The sequence below is a fragment of the Nesoenas mayeri genome (genome assembly GCF_963082525.1).
Source record: "Nesoenas mayeri genome assembly, chromosome: 2".
Classification (NCBI taxonomy): domain Eukaryota; kingdom Metazoa; phylum Chordata; class Aves; order Columbiformes; family Columbidae; genus Nesoenas; species Nesoenas mayeri.
This window is the reverse complement of record NC_137543.1, coordinates 28083518-28097542: the sequence shown is the minus strand read 5'-3', so window position 1 is coordinate 28097542 and position 14025 is coordinate 28083518. Positions and strand designations below refer to the sequence as shown.

Genomic DNA, 14025 nt, shown 5'->3' with positions numbered 1-14025 from the left:
TGAGACAGTTGCTGCAGTCCTGGCTGTTATGCTTGCCTTCCCTATCCCTGAGGACCTCAGCCCCAGAGCAGTGTGATGTGTGTACAAGGCTGATTTACTGAAACAGCTATACAGTTACATCATTTTCCCCAGTTCCCAGCATACTCGGATTGCGCCTCGTGAGCACCGTAGCAAGGAAGCTTTTACAGAAGTGTTTTGTTGGACCCCCTTGTACAAAAATGTTCCAGGACCAGGGTGTTCAAACCTCAATCCCTGTGCATGTTGGTGGCTTCTGCCCAGAAGTCAAGTGACGTTAGTAACTAAACAAGCTTCATTATTCACTGCAGCACCAATCTCTTCTCTAAGAACAGCTAAAGTTCTTTTCTTTGTCTTTACATTAATATTAGCCTCCCGAGGCTGGAGTTTTTGGTATGATTTTCTCTCTTTTCTCGTGTTCCTCCGCATATCATTTTAGATGATGTGATTTGGTGAAACAAATAATAATAAAGCCAAGCTCTTCCTGGGATGAGAGTAAAATTTAGAGAGACGTATAACTGTGGGGGACACTCCAGCTGTATTAGAACATGTTTCCAGGGGCACGGTGTCTCTTTTGTCCCTAAGATGACTTCAATATCATAACATAGAATTACAATTCAAGATAGATAATAAAAGTGAACTAAGAGTTCATGAAAGGTTCAGGATATATAAACAAAGAGAGTGGCCTCACATCCATTAAAAAGGGAGGGAAAAATGAAAGTTCAGAAAGTCCACTAGTATGTGGATCCTAGACTGCAAGATAAAGACAAAACAATTGTTCTTTGCACCATTTATGCCTTGTATACTAATTATCTTATCCAAGTCTCTGATGCCATGTGTGTTACAAAAGATGGTCTCTCCTCTTGTTTTCAGGTAATGGTAGTTGAAGATGCCAGCTTCGTGGAGAAAATGCTTTAATAAAAAATCCAAAACTAAGAATGGAAAAGCTGAAATGGACAACATGGCAGACACAAGTGAAAAAATGCAGATGAAAAAAGAAATCACATTACTAAATGGAATATCTTTAATTGTAGGGAACATGATTGGCTCTGGGATATTTGTATCACCCAGAGGTGTTTTAATGTACAGTGCTTCTTATGGACTCTCCTTAGTCATCTGGGCACTCGGTGGGATGTTTTCACTGTTTGGAGCTTTGTGTTATGCTGAGTTGGGAACAACCATCGTTAAATCTGGAGCCAGTTATGCCTATATCCTGGAAGCATTTGGTGCCTTTGTGGCCTTCATCAGATTGTGGTCTTCCTTGCTAATTATCGAACCAACAACTCAGGCAGTGATAGCAATCACGTTTGCTAACTATATTGTTCAACCAATTTTTCCTCATTGTGAGCCACCGTATGATGCAGTCAGATTGATTGCAGCTGCTTGTATTTGTAAGTAAAGTTATGATTTCTAGAAGTCAAGAATTACAATTGTAGGTTTCCAGAGAGATTTTTCTGAATTTCTCTTACTTCGCCTTCTGTAAAAATAATTTTTGCCTCTCTAAAACACATTCTTAGGAACTAATAATCTTTTATTCGGATGGATTTTATTTGGAGCTGAGTTTATTAGAGGAGAGAGGAGAATTACAACAATTTGGCTGGGGGAAACTGTGACTGATGATTAAAGATAGATACATTTATCTCTGTGAATCATTGGCCTAATTCACAGGCGACATTTGGTCCATGCCCTCTGTCCCCATTTCTTGCAAATCGTAAAACATGAACAAAAATCTAAACATTCATATGGAATTAGAAATACTCTGCCTAATATGAGTATTGTCTCTGGAAAAACTGTGTAGTGTAATCAGACACTCTGCAGACTCGACCTGGTCATGAATGTATGTCTTAAGTGAACACACAAATAAGTATTACAAATCTGTCCTCTAGTAGATGGACAAATAGCTCTAAGCACTTTATAGCATCACAAGTGACTCCTGAATGTTCAGGATCAAAAGCTTCAGTCAATACTTTATAATTTCCAAGACACAGACCTATAATTCTAACAGTTACTGGTATATACTACTGTACTTAAAAAAAAAAAAAAAGGTATATGGTTTATTTCTACTAAGCAGGTTTTTTAAACTATAGAGCATAAAAATCTTACTTCAATATATATGCCACACTTACTAGAGCAATGTTTACAGAATTCATTATTTACAGACAGGTTTAAAATTATATTCAAACCTGACACTAGACATGAACAATCATTCAGTAACCTTTTGGGTTTTTTTAATACCAGAATAAAACCAAAAATCTATCTATGTTGGACAACATTGGTATATTAATAGGAAATAGTGTGGGCAAATCAGGTCCCATTTCTGTAAATAGGTTTATTATTAATTTGACAGGTGACAGAACACTGTTAAATTTGCAGTCACTTATGGTAATAAAGGCAAGAAATTCTGTGAGCATCTGTGGTTAGACGCTAATTTCCTTACTATATAGAAAGGTTTCTAAATGGTTTTCATTTTAAGCGTTACAAAGCCATTTTTCTTTCTTTCAAAACTGAAGTGTAGATTATAGGCAGGTCAAAGAAACAGAAGAAAAGACCAACAAGTCTGGCAGAGAAGAAATAGCCCATTCTGATCCATGCTTGAGAGCGCTCTGGACCACCCATGCCCCATTTGGCCCGCTGTCTTCTCCAGCAGCTGGGCTTCACACCTGATTCCAATAAGTAGCCAGTCCTTTCCTCATCTACCTCTGTTTTGAATTATGGAGCTGCAAGAGAGATACACTGCCCATGATGCCATGTGTGTGTGTGCTAGAGCAAGACAAGGTAGGTAGACAGCTCAGCTCCTGGTGAACCTGCCGACCCGAGCAGCAGGGCTCGTCACAGCAGATGAATGCAAATCATGTGGCAAAAAGAGGAAAGGAGAATTAATTAATCCCACCCACTCTCTGCAAGCTCACTAATTTGTTATTTCTCTTAGATTCTATCAAAACTGAAGCTTGGGAGAACTCTGTAAGCAAGTACTTCTGTAATCTTCAGACTTTGGGTCAAAGTGGCACAGCTCCTAAACCACGGGCCCAGAGGAACAGCATGCTGGCCTGGCTCAATTCATTTTCTTGTAAACCGCACCCAAACATTTTGGTGTAGAATCTGTCCTTACTCTGTATGTAGACTAGAGCTCAAATTAGCAGGGAGAACTTCAGAAAGAAATTCAGCGCAAATAAAAGATTGAGAAACCTTACCTTCTGAAAGTGAGAAACTCTACTAGCTTTAATAAAATCTAAATATTATTTAAAAGGATCAGGAGCTAGTCCTGAAATTCAAAATCGGATGTGTTTTGTCTTACCTACTGTCATGAAAACAGTATCTTCCAAAAACTATGGTATAACTTTTAAATCATGTATTTTATTTGTTTCAATAAATCTAGGGGGTCTTGAAATAGTGAAATTTGATTTTGTTTTATGTCTTGAAAGAAGGGTGATATCTGGAAGGATATATTTGAAATTTGCTTTATGTGATATGAAATATCAGTGTTCTCATGCAGCATTCGTCCTTCTTTTTCTCTATAGGTTCCTTAACATTTATTAATTGTGTTAATGTAAAGTGGGGAACCCGTGTACAAGATATTTTCACATATGCAAAACTTCTGGCTCTTATCTTGGTGATAGCTGTTGGTCTTTACAAAATTGGTAAAGGTAAGAATATTTTTAATTTACTTGAATTCTTAAAAATTAACACTATATGAGTTTCAAAATCCGTGCCGGAAGATCAGATGCCTTAAGACTTATATATGAAATGTTATTTATTTTGGAAAAAGAACTGTATGCCATAGGAAGAGGGATTTTAGGGCTTGATAAGCAGTAGGGGTTTAATTATTCTTCTACTCTTAGTGTGGCAAAGCAACACACACCACTCGTTGTTAAAGGCTAAAGTTGATAGTTGACAGGACAGTATAACAGAAATTGCTGGGCATGTCCTTCGCATCCCTCCTCACCCACTGCTCTCCAGAGAGCCACCACAGCAGCCTGTGAGGGGAGAGGGTTGGGGGGAGGAACTCTTGTCCTTTTCTTCAGTGGTGACAGGACATGCTTGTTCCTAGAAACAAGGGAGAAGACTAATAGTGCAGCCTGGTGAATCACTGTGGTTTCATAAGACATCACAGGACAGATGAGCCACCTTGTATCAGTAGTAACAGGACTAAACTGAATACATTGAGGAGCTGGAGACCAGTTTGTTCTGGTGCTACCTATGGTTTTTGCATATGACAATAGATTTGATTTTGTTAATTTGGGTCTCTGATACAGTGAAGTCTCTTCCAACTCTAGCTCTGTTGCTTAGTTACTAAGGTTTCTTCATTTTCCCTTCCCATGAAATTCTTAAATAGTCATTGTATCTTTATTCAACTAAAATAAAGATGGTTTTCCCTCTTCAATTTGGGAATTGTCTTTTTCTCCTGCTGAAACTGGCTTGTAACACCTAATGAGCATGTTGCTTTTCCATGTTTGCTGGCCTTCTCCTTTATTTAGCCGCAGCTGCATCAGCTCTTACTTTGCAAAGCTACACCAGACTTTATGAAAGTTTTTTTTGTTTAGCCACTATCTGTGCACATCATTTGTCACTGGTTTGTTCAAGTTTAAAGAAACCTAAACAAGTAAACCCAGTCCTAAGGGCAGGAATGAGAAGATGCACAAGAAAAACATGGTTACATGAATGAGTAGTCCCTCTTATAAAACAAGGTGCTGCAGTTTTAAAAAGGTGTGAGTCCATGATTTCACCCCTATAGGAGCTTTTTCCTGTTCCCACAGTCACAAATTTACCCATGCTTTAAATCATCACCTTCAAACCTCCCAGCTGCTCATTGGCAGGCAGCTAAAACGATGCATTTTGGGCCAGGGGCTGTTCCCTCTGCTGTATGTAACCCAACTGGGTGCTTAGCGCTGCTCCATGGGGTCAGAGAGGGTGAAGGCAGAGAGGAAAAAGTATTGTGAGGAACACAAAATGCTGAGGGCTTTTACTGGTAGCAAAGGTCTCATCTCTGCTTTATTTAAGCAGAACTAAGCACTTAAATACAGAAAGGACTGAGAAAGGATTGGGAAGAGGAATGATGTAGACTTCTGGAGCAAACTGTTATTGGGTCAATGCACTCCCTTAAACTCAGCAGCTGTTTTAATAAAATGAACAGTTACTATATTTTAGCCCTGCTGTATTCCTTCTGGTGTGCTCAGATACAACTCTTGTTTTAAAACACTGTGAATGTATCTGATTTTTAATATGAGCTGTCTCCAGGTTTTTGTTTTTAAGAAAAAAAAAATAGCTTTTCTTGGCCCATTTGGATTTTTCTTTTTATTTTGCTTCCAACTATTTTCTTCCTCAAAGTGTGTGGTGTATATCTTGTAGCTTCACCTTCCTCAGTTTGAATAGTCTCCTGGTAGTTACTGCTCTTCAAAGACTGAATTGGTTTCGTGGTATCTATAAACTTTAGTTTAACCACAGAGTGAAATTGTTTCATTTTACAACAAAGACCTTACTTTCTTCCCTAATAGAGGTTTCAGGATGTTTCTGCCTTCCTTAATACTTGACCCACTTCCATTTATATTGGATAGTTCACTTTCCTTCTGCGAACTCAGTAAGGCCTTTCTTCCCCTTTCCAGAACTGCAGTGAAAGCTTATGTAGTTTCATTAACATTTCATCTATTTTGCAACATTCTGCAGGTTGTCATCTCAACCGACTGAGCTAAACTAGAGGAGGATTTTGAAAGGAAAGATTTTCAAGTCTCCTCTTAATTTCAGGGAACACCTTTGTGAGGCAGAGCAGTGCACTGAGGACCATATCTCTAGGAGTTCCCCCTCCAGTGGTCACTAATTCATCCAATGAAAATGAAAGCACAGATGTGAGGAAGAAATATGAGACAGATTCAGGAATTGAAACTGGTTTTCTCAGCTGCATCTGCCTGGCTGGCAGGGCATGGCACGACCTCAGTACAGCTCCCTCCTGTGGCAAGCTGGACGGCGATGCTGGGAGACGAGTGTGCTGTAAATTCTGGTAGAATTACACAAGTCACATCCAAATAACAAACATGGGAAAACGTCTTCTACTGTCTCCCGGTACAAATGTAGCTGTCTGAACGTCTGACTGAAACTTTTCTATTTGTCAAGTGAAAATATAAGCTGCGTGCTTTCAGAAATAGTAATGTAGTTTGGATGCAGTGGGGTTTCGGTTCCTATTGGTTAGCCAAGACTTTTAGTATAGTGTCCTTCTACATCATAATCCTTGAAACGTAACAGGCAATTGGTATTTGCTGTTTTTACAGGAGAAACAGAAAACTTGAGAGCTCCATTCGAGGGCTCAACTACAAACCCAGGGATGATTGCACTGGCTCTCTACTCAGCCCTCTTCTCCTATTCAGGATGGGACACGCTCAACTATGTCACTGAGGAAATGCAGAATCCCGAGAGGTAAATGTGTGCTTTTCCTTTGAATCACTAAAGAATGTCCTGGTAAGACAGGTGATGGAAGGACAAGCTGCTCTGTATTTATTTCTGATTAGAAATTAGTCAAACTATTTTCTCAGTAAAAATCTTCTTCTTTCCAAAGAAGCAATAAGTGTGAAAACTCTTCCTGATTATCTTCCTCTCTCATTGGTTGTATCACACTAATAAATCACTTGTCTGCATATATGTATATTGCACCTTACACTTTAGGCCAGAATTTTTAAAGGAGAAGAACAAACCCATGCTGAAAGCAGGAAAAAGTGAGGGTCCATCTAGCCCTCTAAAATTCCGTATTTCTTTTCAGTCACATGGAACAGTTATTTTATTTTCCATCCATAGAGTAAGACTGTGTCAGGTTTATGGCTGGTTTATCTTGTGATCTTCAGCATTACTGTTTATGGGCAAAATGTTTAATTTTCCTAAAGATGAAATGTTAAGTAAAAAATAAAGAAGTCCACAGTGGCACTAGAAATACCATCTCCTTGTCTCCAGAGGGTTGTCCAATCCGTGGGAGTGCTGAGCTCACCTGCTCAGACTGCTGTAGTCCACCTTTTCTTAGGTTATGAGTCAGGAAAAAAATATTACAATCAAGAAAACACCAAAGCGTGCATTTAAATCTCATTGCTTAAATGCTCTCTTAAATTGCTTCATATAAGAGACAGTATATAAAAACGACAAGTATATATGTATGGTTTTTTCTCTAAGACTGGTGGTAGACCCACAAGCAGCAAACAAAGCTGCCTATAGAATTGTTCCACACATGGTTGTTCTTTATTTTGTAACCCCACGATAACAAAATGACAGATTACAAAAAGTGATGGAGGTATCTATTCACAAACATTTGAATTTGGGAATAATCTTCTATTTAAATATTTCTTATTTAAAGAACATGAAATAATTTTGGCACTTTCCTTTTGCAGAAATCTACCCATTTCTATTGCAATTTCAATGCCTATTGTGACTATTATTTACTTGCTGACTAATATAGCATACTATGTAGTTTTGGACATGTCAGTTCTCCTCACAAGTGATGCAGTGGCTGTGGTAAGTTGTATAAAATAAGTAAAACAAAAGTTACTGTATGGATGACACTGCGGAAGAATCTCAGGTAGCATACTTATTGGCAAAACAATTGAAATATTTCCATGTTGAATATTTTTTCTTTGTTTTAAACTTTGTTTTCATGTAAGAGTAAGAGTATATTAGAAGGTGCATATAAAGCATGTGTCCAGCAAATCTGTTCTTGTAAAATCCTCATATAAACTCTGTAAAACCTGCTCCTAACAGTACTTCATTGTAGAAGATGCTTTCACCAGGGCCAGACAGAGAAAGAGCTATGGAAAGTCTAGGCAGTTTAAGAACCAGAGGTTTTTGTTATCATTCTGATATACAGTGTGTGATGTTTGCTGCAGGATTACAGCAATATTTTCAACACAGAAATATGCATTGAAATGCTTTTTAAAACCTTATCGCTCTTTTATATACAAGTATAGTTATAACTCATGGATTACTACAGTCAAGGTTTGTCAGAATACATTAAAGTCAATACATCTTAATCTATTATCTCATTGACTTGATCTAGACTTAGAAATTATACATTAAAAAACCACCTTTTTTTTAATATATCTGACATTTTTGTTTCAATACTGATCAGTTTTTCCAAATTCTAATTTCCAAAGTTCTTATTGGTGTCATAGTAAAGCATAGGCTATGATGCTATTTTGAGCTGGAGTGTTTTCATGAGAGTTTCTTAGGATTGTCCACATGCTCAATGTAACAGGCCTCACTACCGTTTTCTTTTTCTGTTACAGGCGTTTGGTAGTGAAACCCTTAGCTATGTCAAGTGGATAATTCCTATAGCAGTGGCCATGTCTTGCTATAGTGGCTTAAACTCATCAATTATTGCAGCATCTAGGTATGAAATATAATATTTATTTTGAATAAATTTAAATTAATAATTTATTATTAATCTACATTATTTACATTCTTTTACATTGTAAAAGTGACATAATTTTTGCCACCTCAAGTTATTTATTTATGATGGAATGATTGTTATGATCTGGAGTGTCTTCTCATGATCAGCACCAATTGGTAAACTAAAGCCACTTAAGAAGAGAGCAGCATATATAATAGAGCAATAAAATAATTAATGATGCTTTTGTCAGAAAGCAACAAGGTATTTCTTGGCTCAGTGTCTGGTTGAGTTTTCTAATTCTTTTTTTTCAGGCTTTTTTATGTCGGAGCCAGAGAAGGACACCTGCCTGACAGTCTGAGCTTGATTCATGTAAAGCGTTTCACACCAGTCCCTGCTCTCCTCTTCAATGTGAGTGGCCTTGGGCCTGCCCTGGGACCCAGAGAGTACAACACGTCGCCTCTGCCCAGTGTTTCTCCTGGGCTGGAGAAATCTTCCTCAAATGCCCACAATCTCTAAAACACACTGAGGGAGTTGGTGTTATTTTGTCTGGTGGGACTTTTTTTCAGTGGAAAGAGAATGGCTTGATTCACATTCATATGCCCTCTGAACAAGCTTAGTGAGAAGTACAATAGCATTACTTAGAAAACATAGAATGACTAAAGACATAACAGCATAAGCAGGAGCTGTTAAAGTCTTTATGTGAGTTTTCAGAGTGTCACTGAACAACAATACGGCAGGAACATCTCAGACACTGCCACAGGCTGATTTTCTAGGACTCTAGTTGTAACAGCAGTGACAAAGCACTTAAAATTAAATTCCTACCATTGGATGCCTATAACCATGTTGACTTTTTGCTGCTATCACTGTACAAATTAATCTTGTGACACAAAATTGAGGAACTATAAGGTATAAAATCAGTGTAAATGATTTTAATAAATAACCCATACAACTAATAGGTTAAAATAAGGGAGAGGATATGTACAAACAGAGAAGGTGGAATTATTCAAACACATTTCACTGCTGCTTATTTGAACATGTATTTTATTGAGTGTCTTCCATTGCCCTGTGTTACATATAGATTATCATACCGGTTCTGTTTGACATAAAATAATTTACTAAAAGTTACGATCTTATTATAAATACTCTTCTCAGAGACATTCTGTTTGCACCAGTAAGATGAGCTATGCTCCCTTAATATGCCACTATTCATGTTTTTCACAGTGGAATTTTTTTCTGCTCGTCTGTTAAAACAGACATTAAATTCCTGATATTTTAGGTATTTCCATGCAGGCATTTCCATTCCAGAGCATACTTGTGTACCACAGAATTTACTCTAATAGTCTCAATGTATGGATGAGCTGTGGGGGCCTTCAACAGTGAAACTACATTAAAAGTTTGCTTTCAGACTGAAGCCAACCAGAAGAACAGATCAAGCTGCTGCCTATAGAAAGCTTCTTACCAGCCTTCTCCACAGCGCAGCTGAGCCTAGGTCTCCTCATCTGCCTTCTTAGGAGGGTTCCTGCTGGTGCTGAAGCACAACTTTACAAAACCTAGACCTCTTCAGACCTGGTCTCCTAAGCCCAGACACATATGTTGGAAACAGGCTGTTTTATAACTTTACTACCTCTTCATTTTGTAAGGTGTATTTATTTTCACATTTAAAAGTCTTTGTTCTTATTATCTTTAGGGCTTAATGACTATGCTTTATCTCCTTGTGGAAGATGTTTTTCTCCTCATTAATTACTACTGCTTCAATTACTGGCTCTTTGTGGGTCTGTCTATCGCAGGACTAATATATTTGAGATATACTCAGCCACATAGACCACGGCCTATTAAAGTAAGTAAACAAGAGAGTAAACAAGCCCTAAAAAACAGCTAAGGTATGTGTTTATGTGACCCATAGTGCCACAGCTGTAACATTAACAGTTATTTTATAGCCTGTTTTTTTCAGGCATAGAATTTCCTTTAACATACAAGAAAAGAAATGAAAGAGCAAAAGCCATTTGAGTTTCCAGAAGAGCATCTGTTCTGGTACTTTTGCTGTGAGGTTTAAATGATATTTATCATCTCATTTTCCTTTCATTCAATCTTATAACTGTCTTTATGTCAAAATAAATACAGAATAAATAAATATCTGGTGTTCTTGGTCCATCCTGGAACAAGCCCCTTTCGTTTTGTTCACAGCGGACCTCTGCTGAGCTAGGATGGGTTCTCCAGGGAAGTTCACACTCTGATCAAAATTATGTGACTTAACAAATTCAGCAAAACCCCTCCAAAGGCCATAAATGCCCAAAATTCTGCTCATGCAGAAGTTCAAAAGCTTGAATAATCAAATATATTTTGATTGTTCCCTCCCACTGTATAGTGGTCATAGATGGTAAAATCCAAGTTTAATGACTGATTGCAGAAGACTGTCCAGCTATCAGTTAGGAGAGGGTGACTGCACAGAAACAAAGAGTGCCTAAAACTTGTTTCTAGTTGTAATCCAGTGATTGTCTGGGAAGCAGGGATGGAAATGCAGAGCTTCCCCCAGGCACACAAAACCACGTGCTGGCATCCGTTTCCCTGCACTCTCTTGGCTCCATGGCCTGCATTTCAGCTCTCCAGTGATGCAGTAGAAATTATGAGAAATCCAAGCTAACACCGTATCTAAACATTTATTTCTTGTCGCTTTCTCTCCCTAACCTCCTGCATGATTTTTACCAACACATTTTTTTCTGTTTAGGTGCAACACCCAGATTATAAAATATGCAGTTCAAGCAAAGCACCTACTGCTCGAAAACCTTCCAGTCTTCCAGAGCAGACCAAATTTTTCTGAAGCATGTTCACACTTCATTTACAAACTCTCCCCCAAAATATGTGGAAGATAAAGATTAAATCTTGCCTTATTGGCAGTTTTACTATGGGCTATACTAGAGCAAGGATTACAGTTAGATTATAGATAATGACTGGTTAGTTCCTATCAGCATTTGCCAGTTTAGTCAACATCACAACTCTGCATAAACTTTTTCCTTTTCTGAAACGTAGAAGTTGGTTTTCATCAACTTACATTTTTAAACTTTATAAGAAAAAAGAAGTATTTAAACCAGTAAATTCTCGGGATTTTCAGCTACTATTCAAATGTCAGCTCCTGGACTTTTGAGAAAGCTCATTATGACAACCAGTGAAAAAATATTTTAGTGAAAAAATAAATCCACAAAGAGGTTATTGCAACTTTCTGTATTTATTGTATTATATTTATTAAGTGCCCAGGCAAAATAGCTTTAACTGAGTCCGTTACTTTTGTAGCATCCACATGTCAATTGAAAATCCAGCTCACTTAGTTCTCAATCAAGCTTACAATTAAAATTTGTAATGGAAATTAGAGGCAGTACCAGCCACTGCTGCTCAGTTTTAAAGTACTGCTTTCAAAGATTGATCTCACACTAATTGGAAAGGAACTGAGCTTGGCAGGCCTGAATACAACAAAATGAGCAGATACTCAGGTGCGTACCAGATCAGAGGCTCTCAGCGGTGTTCACAGAAGCTGGCAAATTGTACTGACTTTAGGCAGCCAAAAGATACAGTACATGGTAGTCATATAGTCAATAGTTGTATTTTTATTATTGACTGTCTAATTTTAATCTGAAAAGCTTGACATTTTTACAGTAGAATCTTTTACTGCATCTTTTAATAAATGTTGGATTTTTTTTTTTGTCTCCACAGCTTAATCTCTTCTTCCCTATAGTATACTGTTTATGTTCCCTTTTCCTGGTCATTTTTCCTCTCTACAGTGACACACTCAGTTCCATTATTGGCATTGGCATTGCCCTCTCAGGGGTTCCTGCATACTATTTGGGAGTTTATCTGCCAGTTGAAAAACGACCTAAATATCTACAGCAGCTCTCTGGTAAGCAACATCATCTTGTCCTAGTCACTGTGCCAAAATCTTGCATGCTTGATTGGAAGAGAGAAAGAATATTTTTTTCTTGAAATCTTTTTTCTTTATGAAGTTTTACTGTACTGTATATGGCATGTCTGAGATCATTTGCTTCATCATAGGGTCCTGAAACAAACCTGTACAAAACAGCCCAATATGTGGCTATAATGTGGCCATCTAATATTTGTGGTGTTAAGCCATTTGACTATGTTGATGCAATAAAAGCCATGTATGAATGCAGTTTGGTACCCTGAAGGCAGAAATACTGAAACATCATTGCTTCACTGAGTCAGAGGAGTACATGCACTTTCTTAAATTATGAAATAATTAATTACTGGTCTGAAGGTTAGTTTTGACTCCTCAAATTCAGGCAATCTCGAAAAATCAAAATTTAATATTTTTATTCAGTTTGAACTCAGCTATCAGTCTGATAATTCAATGAAAGTGTTGATGAAACTTAGATTAAACAAGATTTTCTGTTTAATTATTGAGCTCCTTTTGCCTTTAGCTGTTTATAACGTGCTTAATCCCATTAAGGTGTTTTAAGTTTTTACTGGTATTTGTGTAGTGGTTTCAAATTAATCAAAATCCATGTATTTGTCTAAGATATATTATAACTTTGTCTCAGCTACACATTTTTGATATGTATTACAGTTGCAACAACAAAATACGTTCAGATGCTCTTCTACTGTGCTCTGTCAGATCTGGACATAGACACGGAACATAAAGCAACTAAGGGGAGATAGAGTTGCCTTGACAATGAGGGCTGCACCTGGATCAATTTATATAATCTGAAGTTCTCCCCATGTATTCAGTTATACTAAAGCACTAACCACTGTACTATGCATCAGTTTGATGTTTGTTGATTTGTCTTTGTTTTATAAATAACTTTTTTTTAACAGAATTTTTTTTTAAATTCTGTTGATTAATAGTGAGTTATTGTGTGACTCTTTGAAACTACAAAGCACTGTATGAACAAAAATTTATTAGTAGTTAACTGCTAAATATTAGGATAATTGCAAAAGCAAAAATGAAAGTATTAGGTCCGGTCAGAATCCTAAGAAATAAATTGATAAATATAACAAAAGACAGGCCAGATATTTGCAAGATCCAAAACACAAGTTGGGAAATAGAAGCCACAGTGTACTTTTAAAAATATAACTAAATCCTTAGCCAAAGTAAAAAATACACAATCCAAACTGGTAGACATGCTTTGAGTGTGGGATTAGCGTTAGACTATTCTGATGTGTAATTCCCAGCACACATATTTTACCCAAAGTTTTTGGCCACTTAAATTCTGTGAGAAATTCTCATTTGACTATATCCCACATTCATTACACTTTTGCAGAACAAGTATTTTCAACAAACAAACTATACCATTGTAACTGCAGTACTTTTGCTTTCCAACAGAACACCCTGGAACACTGTAAGGGACTGAGTCGTATTCCAGCAGGTGTAAAATCAGGGAAAACACTTCACCTTTTCATAGTGTCCATGGCTTGTCTAGAAGTATCAAAGTTGTGACCCCATGAATCATACCATTTTTTTTCCACAGTGGAACTTATTGAAGGAATTCACAAGGAGAAATTAAAAAATATTGACGTTTACCAAATTCTTTGAGCCCCTGCCCAGCCCTTCATACCTCCCCAGCTCCTGCTGGCCTGCTGCAGGTCTCCTGCTGAGCATGCAGAGAGTCTCCAGTACTGGCTGCCAGGTCCAGTTCGCACAGGTGCCT

General features: G+C 37.5%; 1 protein-coding gene across 1 annotated transcript; it reads left to right on the top strand.

The window, feature by feature from the left end:
• Positions 1-904: 904 nt before the first annotated feature.
• Positions 905-13036, top strand: LOC308053262 (Y+L amino acid transporter 2-like; the record flags this gene model as incomplete). The annotated part of the gene is made up of 9 exons (XM_080364119.1): positions 905-1406; positions 3534-3659; positions 6276-6420; positions 7377-7500; positions 8268-8371; positions 8683-8779; positions 10059-10208; positions 12077-12260; positions 12945-13036. The coding sequence occupies 9 exons, from the start codon at positions 905-907 to the stop codon at positions 13034-13036; spliced, it is 1524 nt and encodes a 507-aa protein (XP_080220245.1).
• Positions 13037-14025: the final 989 nt, after the last annotated feature.